Below are 17,593 nucleotides of genomic sequence, written 5' to 3' on the forward strand. Positions count from 1 at the left end.
TGGATCGCTCGCTGCGTGGTCCCACCCACCTCTAGCCCGCTCTGCCATTCCCAGCCTCGACCCCATGCCTACCATGTTTCCCCGATTTCCATTGGCTCGCGCTATAAAATCAAACTACAATTCCCGAATGCCCTGCGAATCGCACTTGCGACTCCCGTCCTTTAATTCCCGTTTGGTTCATCTCCAGGCAGGAACGAGTAAACTACAATACCCAGCGTGCATTGCGGTGACTCTCTGCTTCCGGCCGACGTGTCCCTCCGGAAGAGGAGCAACTGGGACCACAGCGCTATGGCGCCTCCGGCTCCCGGCCCGGCCTCCGGCGGCTCCGGGGAAGTGGACGAGCTGTTCGACGTGAAGAATGCCTTCTACATTGGCACCTACCAGCAGTGCATTAACGAGGCGCAGCGGGTGAAGGTGCGGCCGCTCGGGGGCGAGGGGATGGTGGGCGAAAGACGCTTCCTGGTGGCCGCTAGTCGCGCTCTGATTTTTTAAAAACTCTTCCTTCTTCTTGCGGCGTTTTCCCCCCAACGTATCTCTTCAGAGCGCTGTGAGGAGTTACCCTTGCCTGTGACAAAATTCAAAGCCGTGACAGTTTTTGATATTTCTCACTCTGAGAGCTCGTTCTGCGCCGTGGAAGGCATTTGAGTAAGGGAGGTGTTTATGCCACTATAGTATTAATAATAGTAATTTTCACTTGTGGAGAGCCCACGTGTGCCACCATACCCTCAATACCCGTGAAGTAGGGATTGTTGTTTGTTCTCATTTTAGGATGCTAAAGAGAGAAATGGCTTCCTCGACGTTACCCTGCTCCACTAGCTCGGTTATTTCTCCCCAAACTTGCCCATTCATTTCATTCATTCATTCATTCATTCATTTCCTCATTGAGCTTCTCTATGGGTAAGGCAGTGTATTCGTGCTGGGTTCAAAGCAGTGATAAAATAGGTAAAACTCCGTGGTCTCTTGGAAATCTCAAGTTCCTCAGGGAGACAGTAAACGAGTAAATAAACAAGAAGTCAGGGGGTGGTGTGATGGACAGTGATGGGAATGAGGTTGGCCATTTGAGAGCTAGAAAATAGCCCTGCTAGGCAGGGCCCAGCCAGTGGATAACAAGAGGGGGCGGCAGGTCCTTTAGCAGGAACTTTTAGGGAGTGACATGGACGTTACTGACACTTTGTGAAATTTTGGCGATTCTCTAAGAGTGGTGAAATTGACAGGGTCTTGCCGGCCCTCGTTGTTGTTACCCTTAAAAAGAAAACTGGCAGTTATTTTACCAGCAAAATGGGTTTATTGGGGAAATGGATAATTGCAGTTTAGGACGTGTAACCTCTGGCAAAACCATAGGCAAATCCAGAGAACAAAGAGGACTACTCTTTCACAGGGGCAAGGGGGAATTGAGAGGGGCTGTTATAAACAAAAAAATCCATTGGAGTAAACTGGGAGCTCAAAGTCTAGTGGCTTCTCATTGCCTGAGTTGTGACAGTCTCTCCTTGGCTAGGCAGTTGCCAGGCAAGGAGGAAATCTTTCATCCTCCTGTGGGGGTGGTAAAGTGTATGTTTCCTCCTGTGGGGAATGCATGGTACCTCTCTTCTGTTGGGGTCTGCCATTGACCTGGAGTGTCAGGGCTTGAGAGCTCCCCCTTCTGGCCTCCTGACTCTGTTTTCAACTAGTTTTGTTTTTATTAGTTTTCATATAGCCTGGTGTCCTAGAGAGGTTAAACGAGTAAAGAAGCGAGTAAATATGTAATAACTTGAGTGCTTAAGGGGTGAGACAAAAAGTGCTGAGTTGGAGGGGTGTCTGGCTGGCTCAGTCAGAAGAGCATACGACTTTTTTTTTAAAGATTATATTTATTTATTTGACAGAGAGAGACACAGCGAGAGAGGGAACACAAGCAGGGGGAGTGGGAGAGGGAGAAGCAGGCTTCCCATTGAGCAGGGAGCCCGATACGGGGCTCGATCCCAGGACCCTGGGATCATGACCTGAGCTGAAGGCAGATACTTAATGACTGAGCCAACCAGGCACCCGAGCATATGACTCTTGATCTTGGTTGTGAGTTTGAGTTCGAGCCCCATGTTGGGTGTAGAGATGAGTAAAAAAAAATAAATAAACTTAAAGAAAAAAAAAAAACCCAACACATACACCTCTCTTAAAAAAAAGAAGGTTTTGAGTTGGAAAATGGGGGTGAGGAGGCTGCTGACTCTGGGAGTGATCCAGTAAGCACCAGCCTCTCTGACCATCATTTGAACCTGAGACTGAACCTTGAGATGCATCTAACCCCATAAATTGCTGCCAAGGTCCTGAGGCAGAGATGAGCTCCGGGTAGTCCAAGCATAAAAGGTTGGTGTAGCAGAAGTGGGGTGAGTGCAGGCAGGGGGAGGATGGAGAATGAAGTGGGCAGGGCCCTAGGCAGGGCCTCCGGAGCCACAGTCGGGGTTTGGATTTTATTCTGAAGGCGTGGGAGGCCATTGGAGCACCAAGCAGAGGAGCGGAGGACTTCTTCACCGAGGCAGCCAGAGGCTTGGGAGGACTTTGGACTCTGAAATAGAGAAGGCTTGCTTGGTCATGCTTCTGGCTTTTGACAGTGTACCTGGTTTCCCTGAGCATCATGGGGATAAAGCCTAAAATGGACTTCAGGTAGCTGTCACACTTGAAATGACACTTGTGCAGTTGTATTTGTTTTCTGATGCTGCTGTGACAAATGACCACAAACGGCAGCTTGTAGCCACACAAGTTCATTATCTCTCAGTTTCTGTAGATGGGAAGTCCTACATGGCTCACATCAGGCTAAAATCAAGGTGTTGGCCAAGCTGTGTCTCTTCTGGAGATTCTAGGGAAGAATATGCTTCCGGGTTGCTAGCTCTGAGCCAGGGGCCAGCCTCAGTTCCCAGAGGCTTCTCTCCAATCCTCAGTCTTGTATAGGGTCTCTCCATGTCAGAACCAGCCCCAGGGTGTCGGGTCGAATCCTTCTCACACTTGGGCTCGCTGGGATTTCTCCTGCTGCTGCATTATTTCTGACTATCCTTTGCTATTAAAGTTCTTGCTATTAAGGGCTTCTGAGATTAGGCTGGGCCCTCCCCCATGACTTGGCATACTCTCCCCATTTTTAGGATCCATAACCTTCGTCACATCTTTGAGGTCCCTTTGGTGACAGAATGGAAGCTGTTCCCAGGGACTGGCATGGACATCGCAGGGGGGTGTCCTTTATTCGGCTCACCACCACAGTTGTGTGCCTCCTTCCTGGGGCATGTAGACGGTGAGAAGATCAGGAAAGACCTGTGCTCAGACTCTGGCTCTGTTACGTTCTCTCTGCAGCCAGGGCCAAATCCCTGCATTTCTGTGCACCTGTCTCCCCTCTTGTCCAATAGGGACAATGACACCTGTCTCGCCAGGGTCACTGTGAGATTCAGTGTCACAGTCATGCTCTGCTGTCTGGCTTCTGTTGTGTGTTCTACTTACATCAGCCATACGTTCTTTGCGTCTTCTCCTGTCATAATGTTCAGACTTTCCGTCGCTGCTGGAAGGGAGGACCAGCGTGCTCTGCTATACTTAGAGAGGGACTGGAAACAGTCATGGAAACCGGACTGGTAGTCGCTGTGGGTGGAGGCACACTGCAGCCCAGCCTCTGAGCCAGGGAACTGCTCTCTCTTTGGTGACGTGGGGAACATGCACTGGCCCAAAACCATGCCATTCTCCCTATCCCCACTGAGCCATTCGATGCGATTTAATTCTGGTCCGTGGGCCACCTAAACCTTCTCTTAGGCAGCCTATACTGGGTTGAACGGTGTCCCCTAAAAGATATGTTCACCTGAAACCTGTGAACATGACTTATTTGGCAAAAGGATCATTACAGTTATAATTCCATAAAGGATCTCTGGATGTGATCAGCTGGGATTTCAGATAGGCCCTAAATCCAGTGAGTGGTGCTCTTCTAAGAAAAAGGCAAAGAGAGGTTGGAGGCAGACAGAGAAGTTGGAGGCAGAGTTGGGGGGCGATGGGGCCACAAGCCAAGCCATGCTTGGAGCCCCCAGAAGCCGGAAGAGGCCAGGAAGTATCCTCCTATAGAGCCTTTGATGGGAGCATGGTCCTGCTGACACCTTGATTTTGAGCTGCTAGCCTCCAGGACCATGAGAGAATAATATTCTGTTATTTCCAACCACCTAGTTTATGGTAGTTCATTACAGTGGCCCCAGCAATCTCTGACAGACTTGAGCTGAGGTGGCCCCGCGTGGAACACCCAGGGTGTCATTGCCCTTGATCGGATGTAGTGCTATGTCACCATCGTGACGTTTCCTTGTTTGTCAGACATTCTTAAGTGCCCACAAGATGGTGACGAAGTGTTGGGGACGAAGCAGTGAAGAAAGCCTCAAGGAGCTGAAGGTCCAGTGTGGCCATCCTGACGGTGGCCCCCATCCCATCACTACCCAACCCCCCATGGTACTCACTGTCCTCTGGATTGGCTGCACCTCTGAGCTGTCTGGGGGCAGTCAGGGGCCACTCTGGGGTCGGCTGGCATTGGTGGGTGTGGGCCTCCTGGCTTTGTTCTCAGGTAATTCTGGCGAGCTATTCCCAAGCCGCAAATGGAGAAGCATTTGCTCAGAAACACGCCATTCCTGTTTTCTCAGATCTGGAGATCTGCCTAGCACTCACCACACAGCTTCTGCCCGAGTCCTTACGAGCCTTCTTCCTTTCCTGGCTCTGGTCGGCTCCCCCAGAGCCTCGTGGCCTGGCCAGGGCTCAGGGGCTTCCCCACAGTCCCAGAGTGAGCAGTGTGTGAAGTCTTCTCACCAGGCCTCCCCGGCTGTGCAGCGGTGGGGCTGAGCGGCATGGCCCCAGCTGGACACGGATGTCCCTGTGCCCGGGCAGCTGGCTGAGCTCTCCTAGAAATGTCCTCTGAGTGAGGCAAACCTTTGTCTCTTCTGTTTTCTGTGTTTAGAAAGTGTTTCGGAACAAAAACAGGACAGGAACAGGCTGCGTGGAAATATTTGTTACAAAAAGTAAAGTCCCTTTTGCACATGTCCTGGGTCCCATCGGTTCTTCAGAATCACCCATCCACCTCTGGATGGGAATCCTCCCAGGCCTCTTTTCTCTACCTTTTTTTTTTTTTAACATATTATTTATTTATTAGAGAGAGGGAGGGAGACCATGAGCCGGGGGAGGGGCAGAGGGAGAAGCGGACTCCCCACTGAGCAGGGAGCCCGATGCGGGGTTTGATCCCAGGACCCTGGGATCACTGCCTGAGCCAAAGGCAGACACTTAACTGGCTGAGTCACCCAGGTGCCTCTGTTTTCTCTACTTTTACAAACCCAGGCACTGGGGCATTTTCCCCCAACATCTCGGACCACCCATACCACTGCGCAGCTTCTGTTTTGATCTGCTGCACCCTGGGGGTGCCTGTCAGTATGAGTGGCCACATGTCCAGTGGTTAAAGGCGTGGGCTCCACCCTGGCTCCTTGCTGTGCTGCTGGAGTGGGTGCCCCACTTTCTTCACCTGGACGGATGTGGGTGAGGATTGAGCCCCCTTCCCAGGGTGGTGGTGGTCTTGGACAAGATCAGGGCTGGGACGTAGGCCCAGTGTCCACTGGGCAGGCTGCCTGCTCCTGGCTTCCATGTGTCTGGCACGTGGCTCCAGGCACCCTGACCTGTCTCTCTCTCTCCGCAGCCCTCAAGCCCGGAGAGAGACGTGGAAAGGGATGTCTTCCTGTACAGAGCATACCTTGCACAGGTGAGTGTGGGCTAGTGACCGCCAAAGCCCTGGGACCACAGAGTAAAGGAACAGAGTGCTGGGCGGGGACGGGGGTGGGGACGACAGACAAGGAAGGGCAGAGTCCAGGACGTTGAGCAGCCAGTGTGGCCTCCACAGGTAGGTGGCCGTGTCCCTGAGGTTGTGGACTCACCAGGCCCAAGGCCCAGTGTAGGGATTTCTCCCTTTTCTTTTTTTAGGTAATCAACAGGTTTTGTTTGTTTAGTACGGTTTTAGGTTTGCGGAATAACCAAGTAGATAGTAAAGAGCCTCCCATGTACCCACCCCCAGCCCACAGGCCGCTTTTCTTACTACTCACGTCTTAGATTGATGGGGTGCTTTCATGGGTGGGTGCACCAGGGTTGACACTGCTGTTAAGTCGAGGCCATAGTGGATTCCAGGCTCTAGGAATGTTGCCCTGGGCGTGCAAACAGTCCAGATGGTGCAGAGAGGACCGAGTTGTGCCCTGTCCCAGTCTCCCCTGCCAGCGCCCACCGGCAGCCGGCCTCCCACCTGCCTCCTCCCCCCGGCCTCAGTCTTGGACTGTGATCTGTCCTGGGCACATGGCTCCGCGGCTGCCCCCACCTCACATCAGGCCCTGCGTGGCTCCCTGGTCCTGTTCATGTCTTTCCCCCTGTGGAGTGTTCTGGAGTCTGATGGGACCTCCCCCCCGCCCGCCCCCTGCCCTTGACAGTATGTGTGGCCTTCGGCAGAGGGGCTGCCATAGTGTCCCTCGGAATCTCCTTGTGATGTATTTGTGCGAAGTGTACACACAGAACACCTGTAGGTGGCAGCAGAAACATCAAAACTACCTAGAGAGGGTTGTAGTGAAAATGGGACCTTGACTCCAGTTCCCCTCCCAGCAGTGACCACTACCACCAGTTCTGTGTGTCAGCAGGGAGGGGGTGTGTGTCCTGACGCCCAGACCCCCTGTCCCTGGGCGATGCATTCCCCCCAGAGCTGGCAGGGCCCTCGCCCTGTCACCTCAGCGCTAGGGGCTGGACAGCGGGGGTCTTCAGCTAGAGTGGTGGGCATCGTGGCCTGACAGGTGACAAGTGATGCCATGCTGGCTTCCAGCAGGTGCTGTAGCAGGGCTGGCCCCTGGCAGGCTGGGAGGCGGGGGGGGGGTGGCGTCCCTGGGGGTGGTGGGTGCTGGTGGCAGCCGCTCGTTCCAGGCATTGGGGCTCTGCCAGGGTGCTGCTAGAGCCCTAAGAAGCTCTCATGTGTTCCTGGAGCTGAGGTCTGAGCCCCACAGCGGAGAGTAGGCCAAGCTGACGGCGTGCTTATCTTGACTGCAGAGGAAGTATGGTGTGGTCCTGGACGAGATCAAGCCCTCCTCGGCCCCTGAGCTCCAGGCCGTGCGCATGTTCGCTGAGTACCTGGCCAACGACAGCCGGAGGTGAGGATGGGAGGGTAGGGGTGGGCTCTCTCTCCCTACCTTCTTACCTCCCCGAGCCTCAGTGAAAGCACATTGCTACCCTGCGGGGGCATTTGTATGAGCCATTCATTCTGTTTCTGGCCAGGATACTTGCCCAGGTGCTTATGGGCTCTGCCTCTGCCTCTGCAGGTGGGAGTCGTGAGACCTTATCTCGCCCGTGCCGTGGGGCACCAGCATGACGTGGCGGGCCCCACGGCTCCTCTGTACCCTTTCCCCCACCCCAGGAATGGCTGGTCGTGAGGCCCCCCTGGGATTAGGAACTTTTATGTTCACATCTGCTCCCCACAGGGTGCCTGGGATAGGGCAACAGCCTAGCCCATGACATGGAGACGCTCTGCTCTGTGGGTCTTCCTCTGCTCCCCTGCGCAGCCCTGAGACCCCACCTCCACCCTGGAGCCTCCCTCTTAGCGGCAAGGAGCCTCACAGAACAGTCTTGCCCAGTCTCTGCCTAGTGGAACTTCCTTAGATCAGGACTTGACCGTGACCTCATTGATACCGTGCTCCTCTTATGGGCCACAGAGGCTGTCTTCGGGTCCCAGGTGTGGGTGAGACCACCTGCTGTGGCCCCTGCCACCGTGCTATGGAGGGCAGCATTATGTGCCCTGGCTCCTGATTGGGCTCCTTCTCCCTTAAAGCTTGAGGCTCAGGGCTTTACTTTGTCAGCAGTGACAGCTGAATGGGGCCCCCCCGGTTCTGATCCCCAGAACCCACAAATGCAACATCATTGGAAATGAGGTGTTTGCAAATGTAAATAGGTAATAGGATATACGGTGGACCCTGAATCCAGAGGCTGGTGTCCTCATAAGAGGAGAAGACAGAGAAGGGTACAGAGGGAGGCACGTGTGAAGATGCAGAATCGGGGTGACACATGCCAAGGGGTGCCAAGGGCTGTGGGCGGCCAGCTGAAGCCAGGAGAGAGGCTTGGGATAGATTCATCCTCAGAGGCCGCAGAAGGAACCTTTCCTGCTCACACTTGGATATCAGACTCCTGCTTCCTAGAGCGTCTTCTCTCTGAGAGAGTCTATTCCTGTTTGCCTCTTCCCAGTCTGTGGTGCTTTGTGACGGCAGCCCCAGGACACCAAGACAGGCAGGCTCCTGAGGCTATCCTTTCTCCCTCTCCACACTTCATGAGCCAGGGTGACAAGCCCTATTCTCCTTTCGGAAGAGGAAGGGACTCTGGGACCCTCTAGGAGCAGGGGCTGCTGTGGGGCCTGGGGCAGGGGCCCAGGAGGGCAGAGGGGTTCAGGGTGCATCCGTCCTGGCAGCCCAAACTACTGCCCCTTAGCCAGCCCAGCAAGCAGGCTGTGGAGCAAGTCCCAGCACCTGTAGGTGAACAATGACATGTTTGAGTAACAGAGCGCATGACGCTCGCATCACATCAACAATGGCAGGTGGCATGTCTACTCTCAGTAAGTTCCCAGGCAGGGAACATCATGGGGTGGCCGCGAGGGCTCCATGCCAACTCTCTGTCACACCCTGTATGCGGTCCAGGTGTGCAGGGCAGGAAATAGTCTCAGATGTGAAGTCATTTGTCCATCAGGCCCCTTGGTGGTCATGAGGACAGTGACAGGAGTGTCCCCATCCTCCAGGGCCTTAGATGTAGATCCTGACCAGCAGCCCCCCAGCAGCCCACGTGACCTGCATGTGTTTGTGGAGATCCCGTGGACTCTGAACAGCAGCTTTTGTCTGGTGGTGACTCGGAGCCTGGCCCTTCCCTTCTCCTGTCAACTGTTCAGCAGCCTTTTGGAACAAGGGGTTTTGGCTCTGTTTTCTAGTTAAGCAGATCATGGTTCAGATGTTCTATGGCCTTTGGGGGAACTGGCTGATTCTTGGCGGAGCGCTGACTCCAGCCTGGCCCCCAGCCCAGCATGTGGCCTACCTGCCAGGAGCAGCCAGCCTCCTTGGGGAGGCAGCGATGTCACTGGGGTGAGATTCATCTGTGTGGCTTCCTGTCTCCAGAGAGGCGTCCCCGGCGAGTTGGCCCGGCCCTCCACGTCCGGGGCGGTGTGGACACCACAGCCCCCTGGATCTGTAGGCCTAGGCAGTCATCTGCACTGCTCTGTGGACATGGCCCCTCCTGCACCACATCTCCTCACGAGGCCTCCGTTTCTTTGCCTGATGGTGGGAAGTGCCAGGTGGGAAGGCGGTGAAGCTGGCACCCAGTGGGGCTCGACGGAGACAGCTGGGCCCATTCTGCCTGCAGCTGCTGTGTTCCCCTGGGCGCCTGACCCACCCTCTCTGGACCTGTCTGCTCCCATGGGGGCAAGGCTGCTTCCCACCCCTGGCTGCAGGCCCTCAGCAGCCTTGTCTTGCAGGGACTCAATTGTGGCTGAGCTGGACCGGGAGATGAGCAGGAGCGTGGATGTGACCAACACCACCTTCCTGCTGATGGCTGCCTCCATCTACTTTCACGACCAGAACCCAGATGCAGCCCTGCGTGCCCTGCACCAGGGGGACAGCCTGGAGTGGTGAGTGTCCTCCCTGTTCCAGGGGGAAGGCCTGGTGGCCTGAGCGGCCCCTCTGGTCTCCAGGCTGCTCAGTGCCTCATTGGCCGTTGTCATGGGAACAGTGGGGGGCTGCTGGCAGAGACCGGTGGGGCCCAGGCTTCCCATTCAGGCTGCAGCTCCCGTCCTCGGTCCTTTCTGCACGGCTGGGCTGCCGTTCCCAAGGACACGGCTCCCAGGGCTGGAAACCCTCCGTTCCCGGTGGCAGAGGAGAAAGCACCTTTGTTTCTGCCTGTGGTTTCTGTACCCCCACCCCCACCATGGAGCCTTGTGTTCCTGGGCCCGGGCCTTTCCATGTCCTCCCCGCGTTCCCCCAGGCCCTCCCCCGAGGCTGGCCCCCATTCACGGCACTCCAGGGCTTGCGGCGCGCCATAGGCTCTACCCCTCACCCCAGAAGGTGACTCTGGCCAGCGCTGCATCTACGGCGCCATGTCCCGGAGAGTGCGACACCCCTCCCCTGTGAATTCTCTGGGGCCTGCTGTCCCTTGGTTGGTTGGTTACAGGTTCATTTTTGTTTCTTGTTTCTATCCCTGTTCTATCCAGAAAGGGATTTGTGGTGGTTTAGAAATCGGTCTGGCACACAGCTCACAAAGCAGCAGACTCTGTAACTATTTCTCAGACGCCTACAGAGGTTGATCTGGGCGGGAAAATGTGGGAACAAGTGACTACATACATCATCGGTGGTCATAGCTGTCAGGCAGAGAGGGAAGCCACGGGTGCGGGAACCAGAGGGGGTGAGCACCTGCCCCATGCAGCACCTCTGTGACTGGACCCACAGCCTTCCCTGGGCCTGACCCTGGGCGTGGCTGCTCAGCTTGCTCCCTGGGCTCCTGCCACTGGGCGGTGGCCAGTGTCCCCCTCACACCAGGAGTGGGGCGCAGAAAGGATGCCCAGCCTCAGGGTAGTCAGAGTGGGACGATTTGGGACCTCATGAAAGCTCCAGCCCCACGTGTGCTTGGTGAAATGGGGAAGCCAGGGCCCTGGGAAGCGGTGGGAAGCTTGGCCCATTGCACAGTGCCTGGGTCTAAGTCCAGTGTGGCTCAGCATCGCCCTAGGCAAGGCAGGGCTGGTGGCCTAAGCACTCCTAGGAATGTTCTGGAGGTGGCGCCCACACGGGGGAGTCCTGATAGGCAGCAGAGTGGCGAGGGTGCCGGCTGACTGCCTCTCTATCCTGCAGCATGGCCATGACCGTGCAGATCCTGCTGAAGCTGGACCGCCTAGACCTTGCCCGGTACGTCTCTCCCATGCGACCCTCCCCGCAGGGTGTTGCCTGGGACGAGGGATGGTGCCGTCCTTGCCTCAGTTTCCTTCTGTGATGTGGAGGGTGGGACCTGCAGAGTTGGGGTGGGCTTCCCAAGTGTGTAGTGGGGGCGGCCGGGTCAGGGCCGCGATCCGGCACCAGTGTGTGCCCTTTGAGCAGGAGTGCGGGGGGCTCCCTCCTACCCTCCTGTTCCATCCCCAGGAAGGAGCTGAAGAAAATGCAGGACCAGGACGAGGACGCTACCCTCACCCAGCTGGCCACCGCATGGGTCAATCTGGCTGTGGTGAGCCCCTGGGCCGTGCTGGGGGAACGAGGGAGCATCGGAGAGCTGGGAGGTGGGGGGTGCCCCCTGCATCCCGTGCTGGCCGCTTCTGTGGGGAGGGTGCTGGTACAGGCTGCTGTGGACACATTGGACCTGCTCCTTCCTTTGGGGCCAGGACCCGTCCCCCAGGGGAGCCCCCAGCTCAGTGCGCCCCGGCACATTTTGCACTTGCGCAGCCCCAGCCCCATTCCTGGCTCCTCACAGCTGAGCAGCGTGACCAGAGCCAGAGTGAATGAGCTTGGGGTGCTCTGGAACCAGACTTGATGGCGCGAGTGGGCCTGCCTGGCAGTGCAGCCTCCCAGGGCTCACCCTGGGCTTGGCTCCTGCTCAGCTTGCTCCCTGGGCTCCTGGCACTGGGCAGTGGACAGTGTCCCCCCATACACACACCTTCCCCTGTGCCCAGCCCCTATCTCCCCCCATGCCTGGGCACCCGCTCCCCCTTTCTTGGCAATGGCCCTTTTTCTGGGTTTTGGCACTGGGCTTCCTCTCTAAGCTATGTTTTTTGTTTTTTGTTTTGTATGGGCTGTTTAAAATGTGTTCCCCATCCGCGTGCGCCTGCACTGGCCTTGGGGGACTGAGGCCTCACCCAAGCTGGCTTCCAGTATCTAGTTTAGCGGGGTGAACCCTGCCCACTCTTCACCAGCTCTGCGTTTTTTCACAAGCACGTCTTGGTCTCAGGCTCCCCTCTAAGAGTGATGCTGCGTCTTTAGCAGGCAGACAGAACCTTTCATTCAGAACCCGGACTGCCAGTGACAGGGCTCCAGGGACTGCCTGCCGCGCTCTGGCCACGCCGGCATCACCTCAGCAAATTGCTGGCATGCTGGCATCACCCTGCTCTGTGAGGGAGCGGGTGGTGGTAGGGCTGGGAAGCAGGGTGACAAACCGGTGATGTTGGAACTGTCCCTGCAGGGTGGCGAGAAGCTGCAGGATGCCTACTACATCTTTCAGGAAATGGCTGACAAGTGCTCATCCACCCTGCTGCTGCTCAACGGGCAGGCGGCCTGCCACATGGCCCAGGGCCGATGGGAGGCCGCTGAAGGCGTGCTCCAGGAGGCGCTGGACAAGGTACGGCAGGCCCAGCCTGCACCGAGGCTCCCGGTGGGGGCGGCAGGGGATGCGGGGCTTGCTGCAGAGGCAGCGCCATGGGCCTGGCATGTGACCATGTGGGAGTTTATTTTAACACCAAATCAGCTAAGAATCGGATTGCAAATAGAAATGTTGATCGTGGCTTCTCTTAGAAATGGGAAGATCCCATCGGCCTGGGCTTTAGCTGGCCTGAGCTGAGCAAGAGGTCTCCCTGTCACCTTGGCTGCCGGGCCTGGGGGCCTCTTGATGTGACTCCTCACCTGAACCAGTACTTGGAAGAGATGCCTGCCGTTCATTACCAAGGGGAGGGCGGGATGCAGATGGGAGACGTTGCCTGCCCGGGTCTAGAAGAGGGACTGAGAGTGGGGCCCTGGCAGGGCAGCCCTCGCTCTCTTCCCCCGACCAACGCGTGAGGTCTTGTGTGTTACTTTTATAATCAGAGGAAACGTGAAAGTTTTTTCCGTTTTTGGAAAACATTTCGTGATGTAACAAGAAACAGACACCAGTAGGAGGCTTTCTCCCTTTTACCTGTGCGAGGGGTCGAGTTACCATCAGGAAGTTTTTTGCAGACCAGGGATGGGCCAGGGGCCATCAGTCAGGTGCTCCTTGGGCTGCACGCGTGGAGGTGCCTTGCCCCGCCAGGGTGCCCTGTGTCCATGCCGGCCACCGTGCCTTCCTCACAGGCTCTGACCTTAGCTGGACTGTTGGGTGCAGTCAGGCCTCGTCAGGAATGCCTGGCCTGGTGGGGCATCTCTGCCCCAAAACGAGAGGGCAGCGGGGTCCCCAGTTAAATGACACCCATCTGTCCTCATTCTCCGCGACCCCGCCTGGGCTGGCTTACTGCCCCGTGGCCCTGACCCCTCGATGGCCTGAGGCGTGCCATGGCCTGTCGTCCCGGTCCTGTGGGCCACCCCGTGCTTTCCCACTGTCCTTCCCATTCCTTTGGTGTTCCCCTCGTTTTGCTTCTGTGAACACGTGCCATTGTCCCCCATGACAACCGCTGAGGAAACTAAGGTGGGAAGGCGTTGAGTCTCCCCAAAGAAGAGCAGCCATGGAGTGGAGCCGGTCTGTGCAGAGGCTGGGGTCCGTGCGGCCCCTCGAACCTACAACGCCTCGGGTCCAGGTTGCCGTGTCTCTGCTCCAAGTGCCCAGTCAGGGCTCCCTGCAGTGGTCTGACCGTCCTGGCCAAGGTGGTCCAGGGCCCGTTCCCGGGATTCCCTGTGCCTCAGAGCCCCGTGTGGGTGGGTGGGGTGAGGTCCCTCGCTTGGATGTTCTGATAATTTCCCGGCAGCTTCTTGCCAAGGGCCCTGGTGAGCAGGAGGGGCGGACGCAGTGTGCCCCGTGGTCTCAGACCTCATTTTTGCAGCGAGAGGGACAGCTTGCCTGTGATGGTGTTCAGGCTGCCTTGGGCTGGGCTCTGTTCCTTTGCGACTGGTGTGATAAATAACCCCTCCCAAACTGCAACCGGCAAGGGGGCTCTGTCTCATCCTGGCCCGCAGATGAGACAACAGGCTCAGAGGGGAAGAAGCCGCTGCTGGGGAGAGGCAGGGAGGCCAGGAAGGCGGGGTGGGGCTGGGGCCCCCCCTTGCCACCGCACTGCCTCCCAGGCAGAAAGGAGAGCCCTGAGGTCACTGCCTTGCAGAGTGGCCAGTGGGTGGGCTTTGGGTCTCCTAGCCCCACCCCCTGCCCCACCTCTGAGGGTGTGACTTTGTGTGGGTCATGTCTTCACCCTGGGTCAGTGGGAGCACCTGAGATGGGGGTGGGCAGGCCAAGTCGGGGGCCTGGGGGAGCTGACCCTGCTCGCTTATGCCCCTGTGTTTCCAGGACAGTGGCCACCCGGAGACACTGATCAACCTTATTGTCCTGTCACAGCACCTGGGCAAGCCCCCTGAGGTAGGACCCCCCCCCCCGGCACAGGGAGGTTTTCTGCTCTCCACGGCGCCAGCCTGAGGTGGGCAGAGGTCTGTGGTGTGGCCCCAGCTCTGAAGTTCAGGGTCTTGGGCACAAAGCCACTCCTTTGGACGGGGTGCAGTTGCCATCAGTGCTAGGGGCCCTGGGAAGGTGGTGTTGTGGGTGCCGAGGCTGTAGGCCAGCTGCTCCCGTGGGCCCCGTGAACTAGTGGCGTGTGTCTCAGAGCGTGCCCGGGCCAGGGCCAGCTGAGCCAGAACCCCCACCTGTGCTGCCTCTGGGTGGATGGTGGGCGAAAGAACAGAAGAAGAGGGGCCCGGGGAGCAATCCCTGTGAGCCCACGTTGTCTGAGGGCGGGGAGGGAGGGAGAACTCTGGGGCACCACTGGTTAGGTGGCTGACTGGCCCAGTTGGCTGGGGACCCACCCCCAGGCTTCCTGGCAGTCTGTCACCCATGCCTTATAGAAGGGCCCTGGGCAGCCTCGGGGCTAGTGTAGTACAGACAGGACTACTCTCCCAGTCACCCCACAAACAGCACTGAACCCCTAGTCTCAGGGAGACAGCTGCCCCCGCTCCATGTAGTGGGGGTGGGCCTGGGGAGGTGGGGCGAGTGGCAGCAAGGGCTCTGTCTGGGGTTCAGGTTCTAATACCAAGACCTCTGGGGTTTCTCCATACAGTGTGCCCAGAACAAACCCGCTTCCCCTCCCAGCCCTGTTCCCTCTGACCTGCCCTCTGCTCCTCCTGGCCCTCCGCCCTCTCCTAGGGCCTGGGTCCCTCCCACCCCACTCGCCTGAACCCTGTGGTGCATCCTTCCACTGTGTGCTGAATGTAGGCTCTGTGTCAGCTGCCCCCCTCTTCCCGCCCCAGCCCTGAGGGTCCTGTCATCAGCCAGATTCCAGGGTAGGCTGATGGAGATGATGGAAGATGGGGGCTCTTGCTTGGGGTCAGCTGGGCAGCCCCCACCCCACCCCAGCCCTCCCTTCACCCTGTATGTGAGAGGTGCCTGGGGGCCCCTGTTCAGCCCATCTGGCCTCCTCTCCCCTGCAGGTGACAAACCGCTACCTGTCCCAGCTGAAGGACGCTCACCGGTCCCACCCTTTCATCAAGGAGTACCAGGCCAAGGTGAGCCCGAACTGTTGGGCTGTCCCAGGTCCCCAGACCCCCAGGCGGGGCTGGGGAAGGCCAGTGACGGGGGTCCCGACTCATATTCTCTTTGTTTCTCTCCCCCCCCCCCCCCCCCCCCGCGCCATCCACACTCTGTGTTTAAGGAGAATGACTTTGACCGGCTGGTGCTACAGTACGCTCCCAGCGCGTGAGTGCGTGAGGCCGGCTCCAGCCGTGGTTCCCGAGCCACAGGACAGCGACCTGTGCCGCCGTCAAGGCGCCCCTTCTCCTGCTCTCCTGCTTGCTCTGGCCAGAAGTGGAGGCTGGAAGCCCAGCCCAGCCCCGCTCTTGTCAATAAACATCTCCACCGTGGGAAGCCCCACCTGATCCATGTCTGCTCTGGCCGCTTGGGGAGGGACATGTGGGAACCAAGGCTCAGAAGGGAGGGTCCTGGGCACCGTCCTCCAGGGCCTTCACTGGGAGGGGAGCCCTGGAGACCAGGGCCTGTGAGCAGCAGCTGCACCGACTGCCTGCCCCTCAGACAGCCACCCCATGCTGCTGAGCTCTGGGTGGCACAGCCATGTCTCCCAAGCTCCCTTGGCATCCAGGGAGACTGAGGTATAGAGTGGTGATCGCCATCACCTGGGGCATCAGGACTCCGAGCCAGTATCCCAGGGTGGTCTGTAGGTGGCAAGGGAGGTAGGAAGCACTCAGGCCTCAGTTCAGTCACATGGGGAGGGCAAGGAGCAAATGCATGCCCACCCTGCCCCGCCCGACCCGTCCCTGCTCCTCGCTGCTGCCCTGTGGGCAGTCCTTGGCCAAGACTGAGACCTGCCGTGGGGGCCGTGGGCGCAGGAGGGCCACAGTGGCTGAGGCGCTGAGCTCTCTACCTGGAGAAGCCCATGGTGAGCACTCTTCCATAAGAGAAAGCCAGGGCACCAGCTGGCCCCTGTTGTCCAGAGAGGGTGGTAGGCGGGCAGGGGAGAGTTGTTGGCTGGGCTTCTCAGATGAGGTCACCACCCGAACAACTAGAAGGATCTGCCAGTCCAGGTTCTGGGGGGACCAGCATTCATTCAAGGCAGCATGAACAGCCCCTGCAAAGCCCCTGTGGCTGCACTGGGCTCTGGGCTGGACAGGGTTTTGTGCCCTTTGTCCCGAGGTCAGTGTCTGGGCCTCTCCCAGGAAGGAGGGAAGACCTGTGTTGCCGGAGTCTGGCCTCATCTGCCTCAGAGGTGGCTGCCTGACCAAGCTGGTGCTTGGTCGCCAGGACAGGGCGTAGAGCTCAGAATTCCCAGGAGCAGGGCCCGCCCCTATCCCCTCCCTGCCTGGTGAGGAGCTCAGCAGGGGAGATAGGTGACAGAGGCATCCCGCAGGGCTGGGGATGGGGGTGCCTGGGGATGAGCTCCCCCCGGGGGAGAGGAGGCCTGCCGTCAGGTGGAACAGGGAAGGGGCGCCAGCCTTGGGACCTTAGCAGCCGCTTGTCAGGTCCCAGGGGCCGGCACCAGGAGCCACCTTCCCTTTCTGCCCTGCATCCACCCACTCACGAGCCCAGCCAACAACTCTCCCCTGCCTGCCTACCACCCTCTCTGGACAACAGGGGCCAGCTGGTGCCCTGGCTTTCTCTTATGGAAGAGTGCTCACCATGGGCTTCTCCAGGTAGAGAGCTCAGCGCCTCAGCCACTGTGGCCCTCCTGCACCCACGGCCCCCACAGCAGCAGGTCTCAGTCTTGGCCGAGGACTGCCCACAGGGCAGCAGCGAGGAGCAGGGACGGGTCAGGCGGGGCAGGGTGGGCGTGCATTTGCTCCTTGCACACACCCCTCCCCATGTGACTGAACTGAGGCCTGAGTGCTTCCTACCTTCCTACCTTCCTCCCAGCTGGCCCCACCAAGATGAAACTCAAGGCAGCTGGGGCTGGGCTGGTGGGCTGGGGCGCCTCTCCCATTACTGATGCTGCCATGGTGACCAGAGAGCGACAGATAGCGCCGGGTGGGAGGGCGGAGGTGGGGGAGTTGGAAGGTCTAGGGCTGAACCACAGGCCCAGCCAGACCTCTGGGGGCATGGCTAGCTAGCTGAGGATCGCCGAGGCCCCCTCTGCCTGCTAGGCAAGCTGCAGCATTAGTCAGGTCTCTGACCCCGGGCTGAGCCTTACTACTTGACCAGGCCAGGCAGGCCTCATACCCCCAACATGCTGGGCCTGTCACTTCCTGGTCTGATGGGCCGGATGGACCCTGGC

General features: G+C 58.4%; 1 protein-coding gene across 1 annotated transcript; it reads left to right on the top strand.

Moving 5' to 3' along the window:
• Positions 1-176: 176 nt before the first annotated feature.
• Positions 177-15,746, top strand: COPE (coat protein complex I subunit epsilon). Its single transcript, XM_028087153.2, has 10 exons — positions 177-414; positions 5,657-5,719; positions 7,036-7,136; positions 9,491-9,643; positions 10,857-10,910; positions 11,142-11,223; positions 12,172-12,327; positions 14,173-14,241; positions 15,303-15,377; positions 15,524-15,746. The coding sequence occupies exons 1-10, from the start codon at positions 289-291 to the stop codon at positions 15,569-15,571; spliced, it is 927 nt and encodes a 308-aa protein (XP_027942954.1). The 5' UTR covers positions 177-288; the 3' UTR covers positions 15,572-15,746.
• Positions 15,747-17,593: the final 1,847 nt, after the last annotated feature.

The sequence above is a fragment of the Eumetopias jubatus genome, unplaced genomic scaffold, assembly GCF_037043125.1.
Source record: "Eumetopias jubatus isolate StellerSeaLion01/CBP00866 unplaced genomic scaffold, mEumJub1_p1.0 scaffold_1, whole genome shotgun sequence".
Classification (NCBI taxonomy): domain Eukaryota; kingdom Metazoa; phylum Chordata; class Mammalia; order Carnivora; family Otariidae; genus Eumetopias; species Eumetopias jubatus.

Bases quoted from the DNA above. Each gene is read 5' to 3' on its own strand.
- COPE (XM_028087153.2), top strand. From the start codon at position 289: ATGGCGCCTCCGGCTCCCGGCCCGGCCTCCGGCGGCTCCGGGGAAGTG. The intron at 415-5,656 runs GTGCGGCCGCTC...CTCTCTCCGCAG, and splicing joins ACGAGGCGCAGCGGGTGAAG to CCCTCAAGCCCGGAGAGAGA. The intron at 11,224-12,171 runs GTGAGCCCCTGG...CTGTCCCTGCAG, and splicing joins CATGGGTCAATCTGGCTGTG to GGTGGCGAGAAGCTGCAGGA.